General features: G+C 36.7%; 1 protein-coding gene across 1 annotated transcript in view; it reads right to left on the reverse strand.

The window, feature by feature from the left end:
* Positions 1–27,855, reverse strand: part of GRM1 (glutamate metabotropic receptor 1) — a 416,528-nt gene that overhangs the window by 57,835 nt on the left and 330,838 nt on the right. The window contains 1 exon segment of the mRNA XM_020986558.2: positions 8,089–8,335. Coding sequence (XP_020842217.1) covers positions 8,089–8,335 — 247 coding nt within the window.

The following is a 27,855-nucleotide window of genomic DNA, read 5'->3' on the forward strand; positions in this document are numbered from 1 at the left end:
ATAGACCAAGTAGTGGTATTGCTGGGTCAAAGAGTGTAGGTCGTTTAATAGTTCTTTAGTCATAATTCCACCTCTCCAAAATGGTTGGATTGTTTTACAATTCCACCAACAATGAATTAGTGTCCCAATTTTTCCACATTCCTTCCAACATCTGTCCCTTTCTCCTTATATTATTTTAACCAATCTGGTAGGTATAAAATGATATCTCAAGGTTGTTTTAATCCGCACTTCTCTAATCGGTAATGATTTAAGCATTTTGTATGACTATAAATTGTTTTGATTTCTTCATTGGAAAACTGTTCATATCCTGTTCATATCAATTGGGGAATGATTTGTATTCGTACAGATTTGACAAAGTTCATTCTGTATTTTAGATATTAGACCTTTATCTGATAAACTGTCTATAAAAAATTTCCTCGATTTTCTGCTTTCCTTCTAATCTTGGTTATATTTGTTCTATTTGTACAAAAACTTTTAAAAAATTTAATGTAATCAAAATTATCTATTTTATGCCTAATTGCTCTCCTTCACTTTTTTGTTCATAAATTTTTCACCTATCCATGAGTTGCTAAGTAATATGTTTTATGTTCTTCTAATTTTCTTGTAAAATTTCTCTTTATATCTAGGTCATATATACATTTTGAGCTTTTCTTGGTAAACAGTATGAGATATTGGTCCATGTTCACTTTCTGCCATATTGCTTTCTAGTTTTCCTAACAATTTTTACCAAATAATGAATTCTTATTCCCAAATCTTAGTCTTTACACTTGTCAAATCCAAGGTTATTATGTTTATTTGTTGCTGCAAATTGCATGTCTATTCTATTCCATTAATCTACCTTTATATTTCTCAGCTAGTACCAGATGGTTTTGATAATTACTGCCTTAGAATATAGTATAAGACCTGGTACTGCTAAACCTCCTTCCTTTGTACTTTTTTCAGTATTTCCTTTGATATTCTTGACTTTTTTTTCTAAATGAATTTTATTATTTTTTCTAATTCAGTAAAATGATGCTTTTAGTAATTAAATTGGGATGGCATTGAATATATAAATTAGTTTGAGTACAATTGTCATTTTTATTTTATTGGCCCATGAACAATTAATATCTCTCCAATTATTTAAATCTGATTATATTTGTATTAAAAGGGTTTTTTAAAATAATTTTGCTTATATAGTTTTTGGGTTTGTTTTGGCAGGCATACTCCCAGGTATTTTATATTGTCTAGAGTTATTTTAAATGGGGTGTTGTTTTTTTTTTTTACTATCTCTTCTTGCAGAGTTTTGTTTGCGATATATAGGAATGTCAATGATTTATTTGGATTTACTTTATATCTTGCTACTTTGCTAAAATTATTAATTGTTTCAACTAATTTTTTTTGTTGAGGCTTTGGGATTTTCCAAGAATATCATCATATCATCTGCAAAAAGAGATAGTTTTATTACCTCATTCCCTATTCTGATTCTTTCAATTTCTTTTTCCTAGGTGGCTCAATGGATACAATACTGGGCCTGGAGTCAGGAAGGACTCATCTTCCTGAGTTCAAATTTAGCTGACACTTACTAGCTGGGTGACCCTGAGCAAATAATTTAACCCTGTTTGCCTCAGTCTCCTCCTCTGCAAAATGAGCTGGAGCAGGAAATGGCAAACCTCTCTAGTATCTTTGCCAAGAAAACCCCAAATGGGGTCACCAAGAGTGTGACATGAATAGCCACAAAGCCATTATTATTATTCATCCTTCTGTAATGGCGCTGTACGCTTTGGCAACAAATGTATAGAGTGCTTAGCATGTGATTCAAAAAGAGAGAGTGATAACCACTGGGGATCAGGCCAAGATTCTCCAAGACATATTCTCTAGCTACTTATCTCCAAGCCTCGGGCTTTTTATTACAGAAAGCTAATTGCTATGTCTTGGGCCCTCCATTCCTTGCTCAGCTTACACAGCTGGAATTTACTCTCTATGGGGCAGCAGGCTGGTTTCCACTGCAAACTCATGCCAGATTCTTCAAACACAGCTGCAGGGGGAAAACCAGGATGATGATGATGGACAAAGGAAATTTTTTAAAAAATCTCTCATGGGTCAAATGAAAATGCATCAGCTAATGTGAAGGGAAAGAAGTGAGCTCTTTAAACTCATGCCATAAACCCTGCTGATGATCATTCATTTATTTAACAAGAATGTATTAAGTACTATTGTATGCAAAGCAAGTTCCTGGTACTTAGGAAGGAAAAAATTTTCCTCCTTTGTGGGGCCAAAAATATCTCAGACTTATTTATGTAGCCAGTCTTCAGTGTAATTTGGTGCTGCATATAAATCTTGTTTATGATATACTATTATCCATTTTAATTATTTGGATTAATGTTCATTTCTAATTCCCACCCTTACTCTCCATACTCATTAAGGCTGAAAAACCTGTTGTGAATGTCTAATATGAGTGGTTTCCTTAAAGTTTCTTTCCATTCTCTCTGTTTCTCTCTCTGTCTCTGTCTCATTTATTCCTTCCCCTTTGTGTGTATTAGGGCAGAGACAATGACATGTTCCGCTTCCCTATCTATGCCTCAGGACTATAACTGTAGAGTGGAGTAGAAGAGAATAGGAGTTGGGGGAGATTGAAAAGGGAACTAAAAAGAGACCCACCAGCCACCTCCTAGAGTACATAAAATGGTTCCTGTAAATGGGCTTGGGGACAGTAGTGACTAAGCCCTTGATTAATATCTTGGGAGAAATAAACTAAAAAACAGAATTGCTTCTTCAATGATGAAAAAAAATCCCTCCATTTGCAAGTAAGTCCTTTGCTTTTGTATAGCTGATATTTAGTCTTATTTCCCAGGGGTTTGTGAAGACTCAGAGAAAGTCCTATAAGGGTAGGGAAGAAGGGTACACTGGTGCGCCTATGAGTAAATGAAAACTAGAAGATACTGGTTTGAGTAAGAATATAGATATGGTAGGAAAAACCAAAAATATTTCATTAGCATTTACTGCATTAAAAAATTTTGGGTAGCTTCTACTATTTATAAGACACTTTTTAGGTAATACTTTGATACCATAATATTATTATACTATATGTCACTGACAAGTGGGCATAGAATTCAAAAAGAATATGTGATGGACATTTTTAGTTGATCGTGTTCCTTTGAAGTAACAAGAGAAGGTGCTGTAACACTGTTCTTTATTTTCTACAAACAGATTTTCATGAATTAGCTTAGGCTGTGCTGTGAGATACCGTCGCATCAAGGCATCGCTTCATGCTCACAGAACATCCAAGAAAAGGATCAGATATTGAGTTCTGATCACTGTATTTGAGTTGACAAGCCAAGAGAGTGTTCAAAGAATGGCAAACAGCTTAGTTCATATCAAAAGAGAATTTACTAGATGAAACAGAAATTTTAGTACAGTGAAGACAGGAGAAGATGTGATAACTGTTCAAGTATTGGAACAATTATATTGCGGGAGAATTATTAGAATTGTTCTACTCAATTCGCAGAGGGCAAGAGATAGGGGAAGTAGGTGGAAGTTTGAGAGGCAGATTTAGGCTTGATATAAAAAAGGGAAAACTTCCTAACAATTAGAGCCATAAAAATTGGAATAAGCTGCTTTGGGGATAGTGGGTTTCCTTATCATTAGAGTTCTTCAAAGGCTGTTGGGTTTGGTATGGAGAGGATTCTTGTTAAGGTACAGGTTAGACTCTGGGGTCTCTTCCTTCTATCTCTGACATTCTGTAATACAGAGTTTACAAGTCACTAAAATATTATTTCTTATCTCTGATTTTGAGATGATAGGAGTCCCAATGACATATGTTTGTTGTACAGAGTTCTGTGTGGTAGAGTAGAAAGAACCATCGACTTGGAACTGGGAGGCCTGGAATCAGCAAGCTGGCATGACGGATAGAGTATTGGACCTAGGGTCAAGATCTGAGTTCAAATCCAGCCTTTGTGATCCCGCACAAATGACTTAACCACTCAGCCTCAGTTTCCTCATCTGTAAAATGGAAATAATAGTAGCACCTACCTGCCATTGTTGTGGTGAGGAAAAAATGAGATATTTGTATGGCACTTCACAAACCTTAAAGCACTATGTACATACTAGCTATTATTATCAAATCCTAGCTCTGCACTCACAATCTGTGTGACATGGGCAAAGCACTTGCCCTCTCTGATTTTCATCTTCTTTGTTTTAAAATTGAGAATCATAATGCTTGTACTACTTATCTCACTGGATAACTAGGAGGAAATTGCTTTGAAAACCTGAAAGGGCTTTATAAATGTCGGTATTTATTGTTAACCAACCACCCACCACCAGCTGCAGGTGCTGTACTGTCCCAGTATCATGCTTCTTGAGCCCAAGGTCAAATTGTGGCCACAATTCACATAATAAATAGCAAGGCAGTTTCTAAAAAACATAGAATAGTTATTACTCTGCTTGTGCATTCACAGAGGAACTTTTTAAATGAATAGATCAGATTTTTAGGCACCACAAACAAGAAGGATAACTGGTGGATAACCACCTGGGCAAATGATGCAATATCTATTATAAGAATATGGTAACTCAGCTGGCATAGGGTAAATGATCCAAATGAGAATTAGCCATCCCTGTCCCCCTTGACCCAGATTTTGGCTATACAGACAGATTTCTACAACTACAAGGACAGATGGTCCCAATAAACACAGATTTCCATCAGTCGGGAAAATGGAATCTGAAGACCATAAAGCAATCACTTGATTAGGAAAGAATAAGGCTACAGCTGAAACTGCACTTATCTGTGTTCCTATGGCAATTAAGTAATGGGTGACTTTCTTCTCTCATAAATAAGTGATAGAACATAGACTTTACCTGCTGTGTGACAGGTGAATTGTTTTAATTCAAATACTCACATTTGAAGGTAGCTAGGTAGGTAGTGCATTGAGTTCTGGACTTGGAGTCAGGCAGAATTGAGTTCAAATGTGGTCTCAGACACTATGTGACTCTGGGCAAGTCACTTAAGCTCTCTCTGCCTCATTTTCTTTATCTGTGATATGGGGATAATAAGAGCACCTATCTCCCAGGATTATTGTCAGGATTAAATGAGATAACATGTGTAAAGTGCTATATAAATGCTAGCTAATATTCTTGATGTAAAAGGCCCACGCATATGCACACATACAAAGGATAATAGATTTAGAACTAGAAGGTATATTAGAGGTCATTGAGCTCATTACTTTCAATTTACAGATAAGAAAACTTAGAGAGGTTAAGTGACTTTCCATGGTCATAGAAACAATAAGCACCAGAGGTAGTCTTTGAACCCAAATCTCGAATCCAAGTCGAGCATGCCATGCACTAAATGATGTTGCCCCTCACACACGTTTGTGTGTGTATACATACACACATTAAGTTCCTAGAATAGGAACTGATGGATTGGATTTGTAATAGTAATTTTTGTCCCAATACATGATTTAACAGGTGAAGGAAATTACTAATGAGCAAACTTTCTTTACCAATGAAGATTAGCAACTGTTCTATAATTTAGAGCCTTAGAGATTTCTACATCTACAACTAGATTGTTGTATATACACACATGCATGTGCCGATGCACACGATCCTTAATTTTTGTGCACAGTCTCACTAACCTTAAAATAACCAGACAATCTAAATTCAGACAATGGCCCCCTGAAAGTAGCTAAATACCAGGTAACAGTGATAAATCGTATAATATCATACAGATTTCAAAATAATTTCATGTTTGTGAAATATTCAATCCTTTCTCCTGTGATTCTCATGGCAGCCCCATGAGGTAAGAGGGTAGGTATTATTAGTCTATTCAGGAACGTGGACTGACTTGACCAACAAGGTCTCACAGCTACCAAGCTCCCTGATGGCACAGACTTATTCTATTTCAGTCTGTGTAGCTCTAGCACCTAATACTACTGCATTGCACATAATAAGTACTAAATAATTATTTGTTTAATTGAATAGAAGTGGTAAAACTTTAACTAAAATCTAGGGGTTTGACCCTAATATAGTGTTCAATACATTGTATCACCTTCCTTAAATTCCATATAGCCCAAAGCTCCACGGGAAATGATGCTCATTCAATACTATAGACACGCATTAAAATGCCTATACCATGCAAGACATTGCCAGGTGCTTGAATTATGACAAAACTAAAAACAATCATAAAGAAATAACTGGAAAATTTGGTCTTGATGAGTCTTGACCTTAAGCTAAACATTTTTGGTGTTCAGTTACAGGTACCACATTTTAGGAGAGGCACTGAACAAGCATCAGTACATTCAGAGGAAATCAATCAGGATGGTGAAAATTATGGAAGTCATATCATGTGAAGGCATGGTGAAGAAAACTAGAAGGTTTAGTCTAAAAAAATAAAGAGGAAGTTTGTCTTCAAATATTTGAATGGTTTTAGTCTAGAAGAGGGATTAGATATTTTTTTTTGTTGTCCCAAAGGGAAGAACTTGGGTTAACTAGGATTAAGAAATTACAAGGAAGAATATTTCAGCTCAATATACATAGAACTTTGTAATAAAATATTTGAGCTGGAAGAGTGATTCTATTGGCAGAGCAAATTCCTGGTTAGGGAAACTCCCTTTACCAATGCAAATTGACACTTTCTCTGAAACTTATCGTTCCAGAGAGTTGTTTATAGCAGTGGTTTTCAAAGCATGTTCCAAGGACCCTGGAGATTCCGGAAATCCTTTCAGGGGTTCCATAAGATCAAAACTATTTTTCATTAATAATACTAAGATGTTTTAATTTCTAATGTGATAAATATATATATATATATATATATATATATACATATATATAATACATATGTGTGTATACACACACACACACACACACACACACACACACACATATATATATATATATATATATATATATATACATATCTCATATAAACAAAAGCTCTTTGGAAGATCCTCAGTAACTTTTAAGAGTGAAAAAGGGTAGTGAAACCAAAATGTTTGAGAAACACTGACTTAGAGAACTGAGGTTAGGTGATATGCTCTGGGGTATGTAGCCAGTGTGTATCAGAGCACATACTGGCTGTATGTACTAGGACAGCTATATGGTGTAGTGGATAGAGTACTGGGCATGGAATCAGGAAGTTCAAATTCTTCATGAGTTCAAATCTGGCCTTAGACACTTACTAGTTATGTGATCATAGGCAAGTCACTTAATCCTGTTTTCCTCCGTTTCCTCATATGTAAAATGAGCTGGAGAAGGAAATGGCAAACCACTCTAGTATCTTTGACAAGAAACCCCCAAATGAGGTCTCAGAGAATTGATGTGATTGAACAACAAAAACAATAAATATTCCTTCAGGTACCTAATGCCTTTATTCATTGCTCTCCTTGGCTTACTGAAGCAGGCCCTCTCCTCGTCTAGGTCTGCCTTTCCCAGACTATGCTCTCTTCTGTATTGTCTGTCCAAACCTTTCCCTAACTAATTTCCATATTGTAAGGAATATAATAAACCAATTTGAGTTATGATCTTAAGGGCTGATATCAGGCTTAATGGATTTCCATACCAAGGATATTTGCATTTTAACATGAATAATAACTTGACACAAAGACATGAATCTTGAATGTTAGAAATCAAGCATTAATCACAAGTTAATTGTAGAGATTCTGGGTGGGGGGAAGGGAAAACCTTCCAAGAATCCCTCAGATATTATCACCCAGGTGGCTTTCTATTCTCTCAAATGCATTCCTTCTCTGACATTTATATACTCTTGTCAGGCAAGTTACTTCACTACCTCCTTGGGCATAGTTTCTTCATCTGTAAAATTAAGAGTTTGGATGAAATGATCTTTGTAGGCCCTTCAGGCTCTGTATCAATGATCCTTAGGCTGACCCTAACCTTAGGCAAAGTCTTATTTCCAGTAAAGAAAATTCATTCCCTCCGTGTCTGAGAAAGATGGATGCATTTATTACCTTTATTCTCCTCTCAAGGCATGCTTTTATTTATCTCTAGCTATACTGATCCCAATAATCTTCAGTGGTAATTAAAACAAAATATATCCACCTGTTTGGAAAAAAAAATCTAATTCTCATTCAACTATTTTGCTGGATAGAATTGCTTCATTACCTTCCAGGGGCATCTCCTTTTTCATCAAACCACACCTCTTCTCCTGATACACCGATGAAGGAGGATTTTATGAGGAAGTCCAAGAGCTTACTGCCATCAATGGGTTTCATAGCATCACAAAGACCAACATGTCCAGGACAGAGAGCATGGTGCATATTCTGCAGTCCATGGGCCATAGCATAGATAGCATTGATGACAAAGCCCATTTTGCTATCTTGGACATAATTTTCTTCTAAACTCTCATTGCCTGTAATAATAAAAATAAAATTGTTAGCAAGGAAGAGGAAATAAGTAAGGGTAGTAAGAAATAATAGAACTATGCATTTTATCTGAACATGATTTAATTCTATTACTATCTTTTTTTTTTTTTTGGTGAGGCAATTGGGATTAAGTGACTTGCCCAGGGTCACACAGCTAGTAAGTGTTATGTGTCTGAGGCCGGATTTGAACTCAGGTCCTCCTGAATCCAGGGCCAGTGCTCTATCCACTGTGCCACCTAGCTGCCCCTCCCTAATGATTTAATTCTAAAGAAAGATTTTTCATAGGATTGAGAGCAAGAAGAGAACTCAAAGATCATTTGGTCCGATCTCATCATTTTACACCAGAGAAACACTTAGCCCAGAGAGTACGTGGAATAGTCTATGAAGCAGGTGAGCTAAGAATTGATCCCAGGTCCTTGGACTTTAAATTAAATTCTTTTTTTCTGCTATGTCACTTTCTATTCACAAAATCTCTGGATACTAAAGCTTAGAAGAAATAACGAAACAGACCTCTTCAGAGAAGACTGGAAAGAACCATATAAAGTTATGCAGAGTGAAGTAGCAAGACCCAGGAGGGGAATTTATGGAATAACAACATTATAAAGAAAAACATATTTGAGGACCCTGATCAATGAAACACTCAACCATGCTTCCAAAAGACTGAAGATGAAGAATACTACCCACTTCTTGGTAGAGAGATGATGGAATTAAGATCCAGGTACATTTTTGGACACCAGCAATGAAGTAATGTGCTTTGCTTGACCACACATATTTGTTATGAGAGCTGCATTTTTCTTTTTGTTCAACTGGGAAAAAATGTGGGATCAAGAAAAAAATGCTTGTTAAGTGAAAAAAGAATTTAAACTTTAAAAGAACCAAAAAGCCAAGGGCACATAGGAAGAAGAGAAAAAAATGTTCAGTTTGCTGATGCACAGTGCCTGGAACATAGTAGGCTCTTGATAAATGTTTATTAGATTAGATTGGATTGATGCAATGATGTGAGGAAACAATGTTAGCCCTCTGTTCAATAGTTATTTAAATGTGATTAGAAATATTTAAAGGGGGAAAAGGTACCACCTTTTAAAGAAAGAACCAGGTTTCAAAAGAGAATCTAGGCATGTTGTAAAAACATCCTGGCAGCAAAAAAACAGATCAAAACAAGCAACAAAAACAAACAAAAAGCCCTCAGCCTTCTTAGCATGTTAGGCAGATAAGGCCCTCGACAAGAGATTACATGGTGCAGAGAGTTGGCATGGTTGCCATGGAAAGCCTACTTCATTGGAAAGTAGAAGACCTTGGCTTGAACCCTTTTTCTGCCAGTTACTTCTTGTAGGGCCTTTTACTACGTATTTAATTTTTCTGGTTTTGGACAAGACAACCTCTAAGACCCTTTCTATAATGGAAAGATACGGTGAGAGGTATAGTTGCCAAGGAAATTGTTTCCAGATTAGAAGATCATCAAGGGGATTAGCTCAGACCCAGAAAATAACCCCATAATATTGTCGTTTTTCACCCTCTTGCTACTTCCTTATGAAAAGAATAAGCAAGGGAAGCTGATGAGGCATTTTAAAATCAAGTCATAGAAAAACAGAAAAAGCCATGCAGTGGGAAGGGTCTGTCCCATCTCTGGGAAGGTTCCAGAGGGCTGGGATTGACTACTGTCTCAGACAGCATCTGCTTTGGCTACTTAGCCTGTCAGCCCTCAGACCAAATTGACAAGTATATGGACATAGCTATTGCCTAACACAATAATGGTCAAAGGATACGTTTAAATAGTTCTCAACAGAAGAACTGCAAAGTATTCACAACCACGCGAATGAATGCCTCAAATCACTAGTAATAAGAGAAATCCAAATCAAAACAACCCTGAAGTTTCACTTTATACCCTAACAAATGTAAAAAAATGACAAAAATGGCGACAATGCCTATTGAAGAGGTGGAAAAATAGGCACACTAATATATTGTGTGTAGCTATAAAATTGCATGACCATTTTGGAAAGTAATTTGGAATTATGTAAGTAGAGTGAATAAAATGTCTATACACTTTGAACAAGTGACTTCATTACTGAGTTTACATTCCAAGGAAGCCATTGATAAGAAAAAAGCCCCTATATACTACAAAATACTTATAGCAACAATTTGTGGAAAGCTAAGACTAGAAAACAAAGTAAATGATTGTCACTTAGGGATGGCTAAAAAAATCGTGGTAGATGGATGTAATGGAATATTAGTGTGCTGTAAGAAATTAGGCGTGTGATGAATACATAGCAACATAGAAAGATCTACATGATCTGATGCAAAGTGAAGTAAGTAAAGCCGAGAAAACAATATACACAGTAACTAAAACAATGTAAATGTAAAGAACAACTGGATATTTAAAAAATCAAAGGCAAACATAACAGAATTATAAGGATCAAGTGGGACTCAAATGAAGAGGTATGAGAAGACATCTCTGACCTACCCCTTCATGGAGGTTGGAGGTCCACAAGTGTTACACATGTTGTACATGTTTTTTAGACTTTTCTAATGTATTAATCAGGTGTGTTGATTTTTTCCTCATTTTTCCTCTCAAAAATCCTATTTGTTATATGGAATGACTCTCTGAGTGGTGGAGCGATAAATGGGATGCTATGCTGATGTCAGAAACAGACAATATTAAGAAGTGTGTGGATGGAGTACAGGATCTAAAGTTTCCTGAACTTGGTAGCCTTGGGCAGTGATTCCACTCATATTCTAATCTATCTAACTATGCTGCTGCCCTTTGCACCAGGAGAGCCCAGCAGTGCTATGTCTATCCTTTCACTTAAACGAAGAATCCTAGCTTATTTCCATTTCAGAGTAATCATAAAAGAGAGATTCTCTAGCCAGGAGAAAAATCACCAGTGACTACATAGATTACATTTAGTATGGTGACATTATTGTTATATAGTAAACGTAGCCTTTCATTAAATTCCATCTCTGATCCCCCAGCAAGGCCTTTTATCAGCTACTCGGATGCACCAATAGATGGCATGCTCATCATGTCATATTGCAGCAGCTAGGTAGCACAGTGGATAGAACGTTGTTCTAGAGTCAGGAAGTTCAACTCCAGCCTCAAGCACTCAGCAACTGTGTGATCCTGGCAGGTTATTTAATCTCTATCTGCCTCAGTTTCCTCAATTCTAAAATGGAGAGCATGATAACACCTCCCTCACAACTGTGAGGATCATATGAGATAATATTTGTCAAATGCTTATACATAGTAGGAGCTACATAAATGCTTATTCCTTCCTTTCATCTAATTTGCATATGGCACAAAACTGGGAGGAATTACTAACATATTGGATGGCAAAGTCATGATCCAAGATGATCTTGACAGGCTTGGTGTTCAAGCTGACTCTTATAAGAGGAAATTCAGTAGGGCTAAATGTAAAGTTTTACACTCGGGTTCAAAAAGTCAACTTTACAAGCATGGGATAGGGGAACTATGATAAGAAACAAGTTTATTTGAAAACATTCTTGGGTTTTTAGTAATACTATTAGCTCAGTATGAGTCAGTAGTGTTGAATGGCAGGTAGTCAAATAATCTAATGAGAGCTTGGGCTACACTGAAGCATATATGTAGCTTCTAGGAATAAGGTGGTGATCCCATTGTACTCTGCCCTCATCGGACACTATCTGGAGAGATGGGTTCAGTTCTGGGCACTACAATTTAGAAAGGGCATTGATAAACTGAAGAGACATAGAAGAGGACCACCAGGATGTTGAAGGGTCTTGAGTCCATGCCATTTGAGAATCAATTGAAGGAAATGAGCACATTTAAGCTGGAGAATTCTCAGGGTACAGCATAATAGCTGTATTCAAGTACCTCAAGATCTGTCAAGTGGAGGAGAGATTATACTTGGCCCCAGAGGGCAGAATTAGGTGCAATGAGTCTGTAAGCATATTAAGTCTTCCCCCACCCCCACCCAATTCTCTTTTAAAGCTACACATTACAAAATAATATTAGGACAATACTGTAGTTGGAAGTTCTTGGTGTGAAACTAAGTCATCCTTTTTTTAAATTATCAATTCCAAAAACAGTTTCCTGTGCTGAAATCTTTTTATGTCATTCTTACAAAAAGCCTAACCAGACTTTAAAGAGAAGGGCCTGATCAGCCCAGGAAATAATTTTCCCTGAAATTGATTAGGGTAATGTTCAAACTAAGAGAAGCAAGAACACATTTGCTTAATTCAACTAATAGAAGTATCTCTTGAGCTCAACTTTGATCAGGCTGAAATAAGACTCCTTGGAGTAGTTGAAGCAGGCTTGAATGGTTTTAGGAAAATTATTCTCTAGGGTAGGACGGAAGTTGAGGGATTATTCTGTTTGGTGTATCTAAACTATTAGCTGTGTTAACTATGTTTTATCTTATTTTGAAATACTGCCTTTTGCTAAATGAGTAGAAATGTTTGTGTCAGAGAAATTTTCAAAGACAGGATGGATTTTTGCCACTGTGGATTTCCTTTCTGTCTGAGCAAAGATGCTTAGAATTAGTTAATTAATGAATTTGTCCCTGGAAGGCTTGTGCCTAAAACATAGAGTACCGAGTTTTTCTTTTATAGCATGGAAGTTTCAGAAGCCAATTTAGGCTTGATGCAAGGAAACACTTCTTAACCCTTACAGCTATCTAGAAGTGTAGGAAGCAGTGGGTTTCACCTTCCTAGTGGTCCTCTAGCAATGCTAGGTCAATAGTGTCAAACTCAGGTAGAAATAAGGATTACTGACCATACATAAGGATCCCTACAAAAGCTGCATTTTGACTTAGAAAACCATATATTAATTTTATTTCTGTTTAATTGTATTTTTATTTATTTTATTAAATATTTCCCAATTCAATTTTAATGTGGTTGTGTGTTGCATGCATGTTTGACACCTCTTGGCTAGATGACCACTTGCTGGATCTATTTTAATGGAGAGTCATTTTCAGGTGTGGGCTGAACTAGATGGCCATAGAGATCCCTTCCAATGCTACGATTCTGTGATTCTCCCAAGGTATAAGGCCATCTCAGAAGATTACAAGTCCTACTAATCTGTTAAAGGCTTCATGTATGGCCTTGGCCATACAGGGACTTGCCTCCTGGTTGGTTGGAGGAAAATGAGTTTCTCAGTCATAGCAACTCTTAACAACCATGTTAAGGAAGGACAATCCATGAAGTACTAAAGTGATAGATATTAAAAGAAGTATGGTTTATACTTGTAATAAAACTTTATAGTTACAAAGTGCTCTAGGCAAATTGTCTTATTTAGTACCAACCACAACCTATAAGGTTGTTGTTCAGTCACTTTCAGTTGTGTCTGACTTATCATGACCCCATCTGGGGTTTTCTAGGCAAAGATACTGGAGTGGTTTGCCATTTCCTTCTCCATTTTAGATCAGAGAAAAAACTAAGACTCAGCTAGTTCAGAGGCTTGGAGCACCTACATAGTACAGAAGACAGAGTAATGGACTTTTAGTCAGAGAGACCTGACTTTGAATTCTGCCCCAGACCAAGACCAGCTATGTGACCTTAGAAATCTCTTAATCACATTAGCCTCAGCTTCCTTATCTATAAAACAGACATAATAGCAACACCTTCCTCACAGAGTTATGGGAATCTGAGTGAATATACGCAAAGCACTGCAAACCTTAAAGAGCTAGCTATTATTATTTTATTATTTATAGAGCAATCATATATAATATAAAATATATAATTACATAACATTTATTACTATTATTATTTTAATGATTTGCTCCAAGTCACATAGCTAATTGTTGGCAGAGTTGGTATTTGAACACAAGTCTTTGGAAACCAAAACAAGTATTTTTCCTATGCTATCATGAAAGAAAGTGTGGTATAATGAAAAAACTTGGGATCAGGAGACCAGTGTTTGAATACTAGCTCTAACATCTACTAGGTCTGTGACTTCTGATAATTTACTTAATTTGTCTTAACTTAATCTCAGTTTTCTCATCTCTAAAATGGGAACATTTCACAAGGTTGTTGCAAAGAACGAATAAGACATATATGGAAAGTATTTTCTAAGCTTTCTCAGAGCTATCCATGTGGAAAGTCATTCTATTATTACATCATAGTATCTGGGGCAAGCAAATTAAATGTGTGAATAACTATATCTAGACACAGAGAGAGATATCTGTAGAGCAGTCTTTGTGAGGCAACTTGTATAAATCCCATACTCCAATACCAGTCTTAGGCCATCTTGTCCTCTCATTCCGTCCTCTAATTTCATTAGTAAGAGTTTCAAATGACTTGCAAAAATTTAATTTTGATTCCATAATAGATCATTGCTAGACCATTCATTTTTATATTCATTTTCAGACTTGTCTAGTTTTAATGGGAAGGATAACAGTATGCAGACTTTTGTGCAACTAAAGGAAGTTAAGAAAAGGCATATTTTAATGACAGTGGATATGGTTACCTACTGTGCAAAAAATATTGTTGTTAGACATTATGGGGATTTGCTTTCCAGATGTGCATTGCTATTCTATGATACAAAGCATCTGATAGAAATTCTGCCTACTGTCACTTCTTGGAATAAATTCTGTACTGTCAATCTTTGTTACCCGAGAAGCTGGCAGGCAAGGCACATGTTTCCAGGGATTATTTGCAAAGGAACAGTTCACACTATCTTTTAAAATAAACACAAACAGCTCTTGTGTTTCTGCAAATCAAATGTGACTTTGCACACTTTCATAACCTACCAGTACGCTGGCATGACACATTGGAAGGGATGTTGTAGCTGAGAACTGTCTCTTTAGTTACTACCCTTAGGGTTGGCACTGTTGGCAAGAATCCAAGGTGCTAGCACTGGGGAAATGTATGACACATATTTAGCAAATTATGTGGGCTTTACCAGACTATTTTCTTTGCCATAGCAACTGTCCCTGATAATGTTGCAAAGTTTAGTTGTTTAGAATAGCTTTTCTCAAACTCAGTTGGCCATAAAAGTCTTTTGTATTCAAAATTACATTTGAGGGTCTGTTAAAAAAAAAGGGGGGGGAGAAAGTTTAGGGAGAGGGAGCAGGAGAAAGACAAGTTGAATAAGTAGAAGAAGGATTTTAGATATGTGATTTGGAGAGGTTTGGACTAATAAGAGTTCAAAGGTTGAATTTAGAAAAGAGGAAATTAAGAGAAATTCCAGAAAATTTAAAGAACAATCTCCAGGCCTAGATGCTGGTCAAGATTCTAGTTCTGATTTGAAAGAGGAGCAGAATCCAAAGAGTTTTTGTTGTTGTTGTTGTTTAGGCAATTGGGGTTGTGACTTGCCCAGGGTCACACAGCTAGTATCAAGTGTTTGGTCTGAGGCCTGATTTGAACTCATGTCCTCCTGACTTCAGGGCGGTTACTCTATCCAGTGTACTACCTAGCTGCCTCAAGAGGAACAGAATCAAAGAAAATGAAGGAGGATATAAAATGATTTAGGAGGATCAGGAAGCTTTAGGGAATAGAATCTGATGAGAAAGATACAAGAAGAAGTTAGTTGTCAAGACAAGATAAGTAAGAAAAGATATGTGTAACAATGAAAGAGTAAAGCATATTGACAGAGTGGAGAATGGTAAAAGGCTAAAGAGAAAGTGAGTATGAAAATGAAGTTACTATTAGGTCTAAGGAAAGGAAGTTAAGTGGGAGTGTTCAAGTTAAAAAGGGACTAATTGGTTATAAAAGTTTGAACTAGGTTCTTAAGGTTGAGGTGTAAACACCCACAATAGTTTTTTTTTTTTAAATCAAGGCTGAAAATTTCAATCAGTCCAGAGAGTAGGAGAAATTGTACAATGACAGCATGGAATATGTGGTGTTGGTATTTCTGCCACCACTGAATAACTATTATTTGTGTTCTAAGTGTAGGCAGGTCTCCTGGAGGAGAATATGAAAGTATTCAAAGAATGCTTCTCCACACTCCAAGTTGTTAGAGAGAATGAAGCATCCCCAAAAGATACAGAAATGAAACTTCAGTTGTTTTTTGCAGTACAAGATGGTGGCAACCTTTGTCAGGATGTTTTGACAATGGAAGAGCGTTTCACAGAAAAAGCAAGGGACAGCTGTTCAATTAGAGCTTGAAATGGATGCTCTGAGGAGGAAAAAGTAGCTTGTTCTATTAAGAATTACCTAGTAGAATCATAGAGGCTCTCAGGTGAGAGATCATCCTCTAAGTGTTAGAGGAAGAAGAGCAGCAGCGCTTAGTGATTCCCTGGTGGGGGTGGGGAAGGGGCAGGAGGAGGTAACTGAGGCAGCCATTGGTCAACCTGACCACAGAAATATAGTCATTTATCCTAGACCTAACACAGAACTTCCCAAGATTTATAAGAGCAGGTGGTAACTACCCACTTCAGAAAAACAACAACAACAAATTTTAAAAAAACAAAACTTTCCATCAATTAGAGTCCACAAGTTAAATTGTGCTGCCTCAAGATATAATGGGTCGGTTTTCCTGCCTTGGTGATCTTTAAGCAGAGATTGGATGGCTACTTGTCAAGACATGTTATAGTAGGGGATTCCATTCATATCTAAGTTGGACTCAAGGAGGGGTTCTTAACCTAGAATCCATGAACTTGTTTTAAAAAATTATTCACTGCCTGCATGCCAGTACAACTGTTTCCTAAGTATCTTACTTTATGCAAGTAAAAGCATTATTTTAGAAGGAGTCTATAGGCTTCTCCGGACTGCCAAAAGGCATCTTGGCACAAAAAAAGGTTATGAATCCCTGGACTAAGATGATTGATGGATTCTTTTCCAACTCCCCAGTTTCATTCTGTGATTTTATGAACTAATAAGTGCTGGTTTGGGGCTTGGTGAATATGGAATAACCCTGGGATAAAGTGGGATCAGGGAAATTTTTTGAAGTAAAGTGGAGGAAAACAAGACAATTTTCATACCAAAATATTTCTACGTGAAATAAAGATTTTTAATGGGCACAGTTTTATATTTCCCATTTTAGAGGAAAAATATTACCAATATGTGCTGTCTTCAATATTTCGTAAGCATCTACTGTATGCTTACTATATTTACTATATATAAGGCATGTGTTATGTGCTAAGGATATAGATTTTCTTTTAGTGATGTAGCATCCTCAGGTAGTTTATATAACTTAGAGAAGATAAAATATAAAGTGGCATAGGGGCTAGCTGGCTTTGGATCCAGGAAATTCCACCTCAGATACAGACATATAACTATGGGCAAATTACCTAACCATTCAGTGCCCTAGGAAAATGTCTCTAAGTTTCAGAGAAAGTGTTGACCTACATTGGTAGTTTCCTCACCTGGGAGTTCTCTAAACCAATGAAATCAAAGGTATAGTCCCTATTCCCTATCCACACAAAACATACATATATACATGCATAGAAGTGTCATGAAAGGTGAGAAGGGATGAGTGTAAAGGAGAGATGCAGATAAAATGCTCTAGGAAAAATTAGGAAGAAAAGTACAATGGAGGCTGAGGTAAGCCTTTGAGAAAGAGGATTCTAAAGGCAGCAAGAAAGAACATTTCAGATATCAGTGTGACTGTTCCATTTTCGAATCTGCATATAAAGAATGAGAGGAAAGTCAACCACAGTCTGAGAAGTGCCCTAGATTTAAGAGTAATAGATTTCCAAGGGTTTAGACAGAGGATAGGTAGTATCCTGTGGATACTAAAATTCTAGGGGTCGGGAGGGGGGAAGTAAGCTCAGGAGTGATGAGAGGCTCTAAAGAATTAAATTTTGGAGACAAGAAAGAATTCCATTGAGGAGGAAGAGAAGTGTTCATCCAAAGAAACCATTGTGGATGCTCAAGTAACACACCAAGCAACTTAGATTTTAAAAAGATACGAACAGAAGACGGAAGTGAGGGCAAGTTATGGTGAATTAATACAAAAACATGGCATGATCCATAACATTAATATCAGTAGTGCTGAAAATCAGAACAAACAGGCTAGAGAAGAAACTAAGAGTAACAGGATGGGGAGAATAATGATAACAGGTAAAGGAGAAAAGTTGAACTCTATAGCTCTTATTTTGCCTTTATTTTATCTGACAAGGATAATATTTGGACTGGAAAAGAAAGAACAAAAATGGTTCATAAGGTCATAGACTCATGGAATCATCAATTTAGAGTCGGATAGATTGCTGTTTATTCTCATCAGCACAATACCCTCATTTGAAAGTAGAGCAAAGGGAGGTCCAGAGTGCCTGAGGCTACATAAGTAACTAGAAGCAGACCAAGATTCAAACTCAGGCCTTGCAAACCTAAATCAATTGCTCTTTTCCTCTGCAACCCACTGTCATACTTTCTTCTGTTTCAGAATTCTAATGGATTTGTGATCTCAATGTTGTGAGTATTACTCAAAATAATACAGACTATAATCTGTCTATGCTTGTCAATCCTGTGGGCCTTTTATTTCTGTCCACCTGCCAATATGTGAGGGCAAGGAAGTAGAAGTCCTTGCTTTCTCTTGATATTGTGAACATACCAATGGAGCACACTAGCTGACCTTAGGCATCCCTTCCTCTTTCCATCTCACTAACCAAGGGGTGGGAAACCTGTGACCTCGAGGTCAGTATGGCCCTCTCAATCCTCAAGTACAGCCCTTTGACTGAATCCAGACTTCACAGAACAAGTCCCCTTAATAAAAGGATTTGTTCCTAAAACTTGGGCTCAGTCAAAAGGCCATACCCAAGGACCTTAGAAGTCCACATATGGCCTTGAGGCAGCCAGTTCCCCACCCCTGGACTAACCCATACATTTCACTCCTGTTATTTTCTTGATGACATCTTTTACACAGTAGAAAACCATCCCACTCTATCGTCGCTAACTTGAGGAGGGAATACCAAAAGAATTCCAAAATGATTCAACCTAGATGAACTAGATGCCAGCATACTAAAACAAAAAGATCCAATAAATAGTGTTGCCTAGCTCTTGTCAGTGATCTTTCAAAGACCTTAGGAGAGTGGAGAGGTGCTACCAGATTGGAGAACAAATATTGTCCTTATTTCTTGAAAAGGAACAAGGGGCACGTACTCTAGTTTGACTTTGAATCCTCAGCCAGTGCAGTAGAGAGCCACTCTTAGAAACACAAAGATGTAGTTTCAAGTTTCACCTTGGACACCAACTGGCTGCGTGACCCTAGGCAAGTCATTTTTACCTCTAAGTGCTCTAGATAACTCTCTAAGACTATAATTTTTTTGAGGAGGTACTGGCCTGCATTGGTAGAAGGTCTTTCCTCATCTGAGAGTTGCCTTTACCATTGAAATCACAGGTCTTTTTAGTATCCCTACTAAGGAAGGAGTGATAACAGACAGGCAGCATGACTTCATCAAGAATATGTCATACTTGACTAACGTTATTCCATTTTGCCAGGATTATTAGGCTAGTAGAGCAAGGAGATGCTATAGAAATTAGCAGAGCATCTTTCTATTTCAGGAAGAAATGACTCTTCCTAGGATTTTCTTAGAGATGCACGATCCAAGCTATGCTGCCTTTTCCTGGCACAGAACCTCAGGCCTTCACTTCAGTATTTTCCCCCACCTAATTTCTATTCAACAGGCACCATAAGAAAAGGACCATTTTAGAGACCTTGGATCTGTAGGTCTTTTGCTGAAGAAATGCCTTCTTTTGATTCCACAAATTTAGTTACTCTTCCCACTCCCTTTTGCCACGATATCATTATGTTCCATTAAAAAGTGTTTGAATTCAGATTAAAAAAGGGAAGTCTTTTTTTTTTTTGCATTTTTCTTCATTTAATCAATCCATTCATATTTATTGAGTTCCTGCTACTTAGGGGCTCAGTACTAAACTAGGTGCCCAGGTCCTATTATTAGGTGTCCATCTTCTGTGTCAGATACCACTAGAAAACCTGTCTACACAGCTCCTTTAAACACCAAAGGTGAAAGGGCCAAGAATACTGTATGCCTGTACAGAGCAAGGTTCATTTGCAAAACTGTGATCAGAGTCAACTGCCTCTTGGACTTCTATAACTGGCTTTCTATTAAGTCCTATTCATATGCCTAGAAAATCATATATTCAAAAAAGGGAAGTCTTTTAAAATCATTTTTATGAGGTGTATCTTGAGCACATGTAAGCCACACCAAAATGGAATTTAGATTCTTTCAAACCACCTGGGTATTGGATTAATTGAATCAACATTAATCAGGCCACTGACTTTCATAATAACCTCAAAGCTTTGAGTTGTCCTCAATTTGGCAACCAGGCAATGGATGCTAACCTTCTGTTTGTTTAGATTTCTTCAAGGGTATTACAAGACAGAGTTCAGTTTACCAGGAATAAACTTGCTCTTGATTTGTATTTCTCTGACTCTTTTGATTCTTAATTCTTTGTATCTTTCTTTCTCTCCCTATAGAGTTCTTGTTATACGCTTCATAGTATTAAAAATGTAAAATTTCTAATTTTTTCTATATAATCTATCAAAGATGTAAATTTCATTTTTGTAAGGTGGAGCAGAATGGAAATTGTATTTAATCAAGCATATATTATCCTCATTGTTTTAATTTTGATTGCTCGGTTTAATCTGGCACACATTTATCATGATAATACTAAAATTCTCTAAATATATTCTGTGTCTACTTCTGAGATAGAAATCTCCTGACTATGTAACAAATAACTAGAAATTTCATTATCTGAGTTTATGATAATTTCAGGAAACTTCTGTTTCCTTAAAATCAAAAGGATCTTTTAACTATTTCACAATTTTAAAGATATTGTTCATAAAATCAGATGGTAATAGTCATAAGATCATAGATTCAGAGCTAGAGGAAACCCTTGAGATTATCTGGTCCAAGATTCTTAACCTGGGGGCTAGAGATACTCTAAATGGTCCATGGATAGATTTTAGGGGGGTAGACCAAGAAATTAGCGTGGGGAAAAATTATATCTTTATTTTCTCTACCCTCTACCTGAAATTTAGTCCATCTTTCAATTACTTAAAAACATTCTTCTGGGAAGCATTTAAGCAATGCTGAGTTCATTCAACAGCATTGTTTAGTGGTTCTTTATGTTTCTGTGAAGGTAGAAAACTGGGCCAATGGCTAGCCAATCCAAAAGCAAAACCAAGCATATCCTGTTACTTTGATTACTAAGATTTCATAGGGTTATAAAACACTCCCTTTGGGGTAGCTCATTTTTGCAGGTCAATAGCAAAAGTTTACCAGCTAATCAGAGGGAATGTGATGAGTGCCTCACCAGTAATCCAGCTGTAATATTTAAAGGTCAAGGCTCGTCCACATACACCACTTACCAGTCTACCTTCTAATCAGGCTTCTTTGTCATAACCTCCAAGCTGTCTTTCTAATGTTCTCTAATTAACTCCAAAGGAGAATTCCATATGTCTACAGTTCTCAATACAGTAGCTATAATTTCTTTTCATTCATTACTTCAACAAACATTTATGAGGCTCCTATGATGTGTGAAGCACTCTTTTAGGCATGTCTGAAAATACTCAAGTAAATAACCTGGGGACCCTGTACTCAAGGAGATAAGTTCATAGTAGAGGAGGTGACAGCTACACAAATAACTTTGCTACAAATTAGAGCATGAAAAATGCACCAGAAGAGTTAAAACATTAGACAAAGGAGCCACCTCTCTCTACCCTGCTCAGGAAAATTAAGGAAAAGTTTCATGTCAGTAATAGAATTTGAGGTGAAGCTTAAAGGATAGGTAGGCTATTAATAGGCAGAGATGGGGAGAAAATAATCCAACTATAGGCAATAACCTGAACAAAGGAGCAGAGAGGGGAAATCAAACAATCTCTTTAGGTGACAGTGAGTAGTTCAGTTTGAGTGGCATTAGATGAGAGGACATATTATGAGATGGGGCTGGAGAGGTCGGTTAGACCCAGATTGTTGGAGTCTTTGGTGGGGGATAGGAAGCTAACTTGCTGTCTTTAAAATCAAGTGTGGAAAACTACTAGCAACTCTTTAGAACAAAATATAACTGCAAAATAAATGTCTTATTTGATTTCTGAAATGCAATGCTGACAGGTATTTAGACAATTACTGTAGCTTCATCTTCTATATTAACTTGATTGCCAAAATCAGAGTGATTGACATAGTTCCATAATGAGATGAGCATCTAATTGGAATTTGATTATTGTTGAGGGTAACTAAAATACACTTGAGAATTCTTTTTTAAAGGAACCTGATAAGATAATAGCAAACCATTAGTTTAGAGGTAATCCAATAAAAATAGCAAAATAAATTAAAGTTCATATTTACTACGTGTTAATGTAGTGATGGTGCTGTTATTATGATAGGCTGAGGAGGCCAAGTTATTCTTGGCCCCTACATTTTTGTGGATTGGGTCATGAAATTGAAAATACCCCCTCTCTTCCATTTTGGTGTGACCTCCTCTCTAATTACTCTCTGGACTTTACCATTTAGGGGAAAAAGGCTTTCCTTTTAAAATGGGATGGGAAAGACAATGGCAAGGAAATCCCTCAGCTGTTGTTCAGTCATTTTTGTCCTGTCAGACTCTTTGTGACCCCATTTGGGGTTTTCTTGGCAAAGACCCTGGAGTAGTTTTCTCTTTTCTTCTCCAGCTCATTTTATAGATGAGGAAACTAAAGAAAACATGGTTAAGTGACTTGTCCAGGGACACACAGCTAGTAAGTGTCTGAGATTAGATTTGAACTCAGGTCTTCCTGACTCTAGCCCTAGGGTTCTATCCACTTCACTAACTAGTTGCCTTAGTGGCTCACTCATAATCTTTGTCCTAAGGAAATTGTTGACTCCCTTACCTAGGATAATCCAAATCCACATTTTCATCCTGCTCTCAGAAGTTATGAAAATATGAATCAATAATTCTCTTTTGTTTGCTCCAAGCCCCCATGCCAGAGGATTCCCTAGTAATTAAGTCTATCGCTGTATTGCTGAGGGTGCTAAATCCTTTATTGCTTCTCTCTCTGCAACATTTCATAGAGAAGTAATTCAATGGTTGGCCATTTTATCTTAGGAGAGCTAACTTTAAAACAGGAGCAAAACAGAAAGCTAGCAACTCATAAGAAAGATTGAGCAATATGCTCTAGGAAGAAATAAGAAGGAAAAACAGGAAGTAGAGAGTGCTGTTATTCAGTTTTGTCCAACTCTTTGAGACCCCATTTGGGGTTTTCATGGCAAAGATCTTGTAGTGGTTTGCCATTTCCTTCTCCAGCTCATTTTACAGATAAGGAAACTGAGGCAAATAGGGTTAAGTGACTTGCCTAGAGTTACACAGCTAGTCTGAGGCTTGATTCTAACTCACAAAGATGAGTCTTCCTGACTCCAGCCCTGGCATTCCATCCTCTGTGCCTCCTAGCTGTTCCTCTGCTCTGTGTACATGCTACATATCTAGATCACACAATTCTTTTTCTGCCAAGATTTGTCCCTCATCACTTCTGGGTCTGTACCTTTACTCATGTTGTAGAAATATCCCCATCAAAATTCTCACATATCTGTTCCTCTGATTGTCCTCCTTTCTTCTGTGATATTTGTTCTTGATTCTCCTCTGCCCTCTTCCTTTAGCATTTGAGGGCGAACTTGTTATTCATTCTATAGTCCCAGTTCATTATAATGTGAGGGTCATTCCCAATGAGGTTTAGTAGAAGAGGCACTGGGGTCCTTGTCCATTCTCAGACACTGTGTCCAGTGTCCTATTACAACTATTAGTAAAATCCCAAGCTCTTAACAGGTAAAAAACAGAAGTGCAAGATGTCTAAGCAGGCAAAATGAAGTAGGGAAACTAGAGTTCAGTTCATAAGCTCATTCAGCCAAGGACTTCTCTAAGGGGTTGGGGAATGAAGGAGATAATGATTACATATTTAGGGCATAAACAGGAATAAAACCACCAGCTCATTTCAATTAAGTTCTTAAATATCTATCAATATCTCTTTTTCATATAGGCAAAAGTGACTATGGACAAATGATTGAGATCTTATTTTAAAAACCAATCAACTTGTGCATACCCTTTGATCCAGCAATACCACTTCTAGGTCTGTATCCCAAAGACATAAAAAATAAGAGAAAAGGACCTATTTGTACAAAAATATTTATAGTGTCTCTTTCTGGGGTTAAGAATTGGACATCAGAGGGATGCCCATCAATTGAGGAATGGCTAAACAAGCTGAGGCACACAATTGTGATGGAATATTTTTTTGCTATGAGAAATGACAAGTCAGATGATTGCAGAAAAACCTGGAAAGACTTCATGAACTGATGCAAAGTGAAGCAAACAGAACCAGGAAAATGTTATGCATAGTAACAGCAGTGTAGAATAATTTGTTCTTGTTGGTCCTTCCAACGTTTCACAGGATGAAATCATTATCAAGGCAAACCATGGCGTTGTTAGCTGTTCTACTTTCCCCACCATGTTCCAGCAAATATCTGGATAACTGAAATGTCACTTCACTCCAATTTATCCTATATAAATCTCGTTTGTACATAATTTTTTTCATGTTGTCTCCTGCTTTAGAATGTAAACTTTAAGGGCAAAGACTATTTTTGCCTGTCTTTGTATCCCTAGTACTTAGCACGGTGCCTAGCACATGGTAAGCACTGAATAAGTGCTTGTTGACTCGACTTACTACAGCATGTTTCTGTGCCGGGCTCATGATTTCTTTTTTGAACACACGTATTTCCTAGTTTTGGCCAGGTGGTCTGTAGTATACTCCAATGACAAAACTTCATTTGTTTCTTCCTCCACTGATCTTCATCCACATTCTATCTATCATCTTTACTCCCCCAATTCGTTGGACTCCTGGTTCTCATATTTTCCTACATATTCATATCAGCATTACCAATCCTCTTGTTTACCTATCCTATTTCTTTTCTTTTGGTGAGGCAATGGGGCAAAGGGACTTGCCCAGGATCACACAGCAAGTAAGTGTCAAATGTGTGAGGCTAGATTTGAACTCAGGTCTTCCTGAATCCAGGGCTGGTGCTGTCTCTACTATACCATCTAGCTGCTCCCTTATTTATTTTTTTTAATAATGTATAGCTAGCTATCCAGAGCACAAGCCAGTTATGAGTATTATGCCACCAAATCTCACTAATGAGAACATATTTATTTGTCTTGGTGCATTAAGACATCTGCTTTCCTTTGCTTGTGTCCTCAATTTTGGGCATTTGTATATAAACATTTGAGATCATTGGTTTTATAGTTGTGTCCTTTTTCAGGTTTGTCTCCTGTGAACTTTTGGATGTCTCAATTGCTATATTTCTTCCTTCACTTCCTTCTTTGGTACCTAGTTTTTTTTTTATGTACATGGGCAATTAAGTTTAAAGTCCTTTTGACTAGATTTGTAAGACTTTTGGCAAAAATATTCTTATTAACTCTTATTAGATGTTCTCCATCCCTGGCCAGGAGTCTATCTATCACCACAAATTGAAGTTATGAAATCTGAATTCCATTTTCAGAATTTATTTTCTTAGCCATCTGTTCACTTTCCAAATAAATTTTTTTCCTCTCTATCCCTTGCTTTCAATAAGCAACAGTGATAAAAATATTGACTGTGCCCATACAGTCTTCAGTTTCTTGTCTAAAACTTTGTAATCTTCAATAATCTTTTTAATTCTTCTCCTAAAAGTTTTATTTTTTCCATGTGAATCATCATAAGTGTGTAATAAGCATATGTGTTGATAAATCTTGGGAATTTTTCTATTCTGTTTTGGATATATGCCTCAGAAAGACAACAGAGCTCTCTATTGTTTTCAGGTCAATAATTATTTTCATATTTTTGGCAATATTTATTAAGTGATATAGCGACTTCCAGAAGTTCCACTACATTATTAATCTGTTAAATGGCAGTCTGTTTAATAGAATTTGTTCATCTTTTGTTATGACTCTATACCATTTTTATTGTGCAGAGGGTGGGAGGAAGAGGAAATAAGAATGGAGCAATGAATATAATGAGGAATAAAACAGGGAAAAGGAGAAAGAGAAGAAATAGAAGGAAAAGAGCAGAGACTGTTGAGAATTTCATAATATTAAACTTAATTTTTCCTCTTTTGCTTTTTTCCCTTTGTGAAATGGCTAATACAGAAATATGTTTTGCATGACTTCACATGTATAATTGATGCTATTTTACTTGCCTTCTTAATGGGTGGGGTAGGGACAGGAAGAAGAAAGATAATTGAGAACTCAAAATTCTAAAAAAATGAATGATAAAAAAGTATAATTTTTTTTAAGTAAAAGGGTTAAATTATAAGTACAGTCAGCCAATCAACAAGCATTTTTAAAGTTCTTACTGTGTGTCTGTTACTGTGCTAAGTGCTGGGGACACACACACAAAAAGCAAAATGAAGTCCCTGATCTCAACAAGGAACTCACAGAATAATAGGACAGACCATATAATTACAACTATGTAATAGAGGATATATGCAAGGTAAATTGGAGATAATATTAGAGGGAAGCTCTTAGCATTAAGGGGAATTGAGAAAGACTTCTTACAGAAGGTGAGATTTTAGATGAAGACTCCAGGGAAGCCAGGAGACAAAAGTGATGGAAGTATATCTCTATGCTCATGGAATCATGTATAGTGTGATATAAATGGGAGGCAATGCAGTTTAGTAAAAATTATTTTTATCTGAATTTGTTCTTTTTTCAAGATTTTAATGTTAATGTTTTGTTATAATGAACTAAACAAATATCAACTACCATGAAGTCTGAATTCTTTCATTGGAAGCAAATGCTTTCTTTATTAATGTCCTGTGTGACATTTTGCAAATCACCTTACTACTTGAAACATCAGTTTCCTCATTTATAAAATGGGCATGTTAATAACTATCTCATGGTGATATTTTGAAGATTAGCTGATATAGCGCGTGATACACTTTGAGCTCCCTGAAAGAAAGGAACTTACATAAATACAAGTTATTATCATCACCACCAGACAATCAATAGTCTCCTGGATGAGTTTCAAAACCACAACAAAGGTTTGTAGCCCTACAGTATTCATGAAGCTATAATGAAGTTCAAGAACTGGAGATTTAATTTGGGAGATGTCAGTCAATGAAAAGGAGTTCTTAACCAGTCTTTAAACTATTCATATTTAGAACTAAAATGTGCATTTTATTGTAATACAATAGGAGAATTGTTTATTTCCTGCAATGGAGACATACATAAGCATTATTTTTCATTAGATGCCTTTAGAAGAATTTCAAAATTATAGTGCGTTTAAAATGCAAATGTTTCAAAACAACAGGAACATTTGGAAACCCAAGGTCTGCCCTCATATCACTAATACTATGCATAGGCTCTAGGAGTGTGAGAAAATGAAGTCAACACAAGAGTCTCAAGTCAAGGATAATCGATGAATGAGAAAACCTGGAAACTGGAGTCAAAACAATAGGACCTGAGCAGCAGCATCTCATGACAGTTTTCTTCTATAGCAATATTTTGTTGCTAATCAGACAAAGGAAAGTAGAAAGAAAAAGTGAAAGAGGCACCAGAAGACAAGTTCTGGTCCTAATTCTCCATTATATGTATTTTTATGACATTGCTCTGTTTTAACTTCTTAATATTTAAT

This window comes from Phascolarctos cinereus, unplaced genomic scaffold (genome assembly GCF_003287225.1).
Source record: "Phascolarctos cinereus isolate Bilbo 61053 unplaced genomic scaffold, phaCin_HiC Scaffold_5;HRSCAF=322, whole genome shotgun sequence".
NCBI lineage: Eukaryota > Metazoa > Chordata > Mammalia > Diprotodontia > Phascolarctidae > Phascolarctos > Phascolarctos cinereus.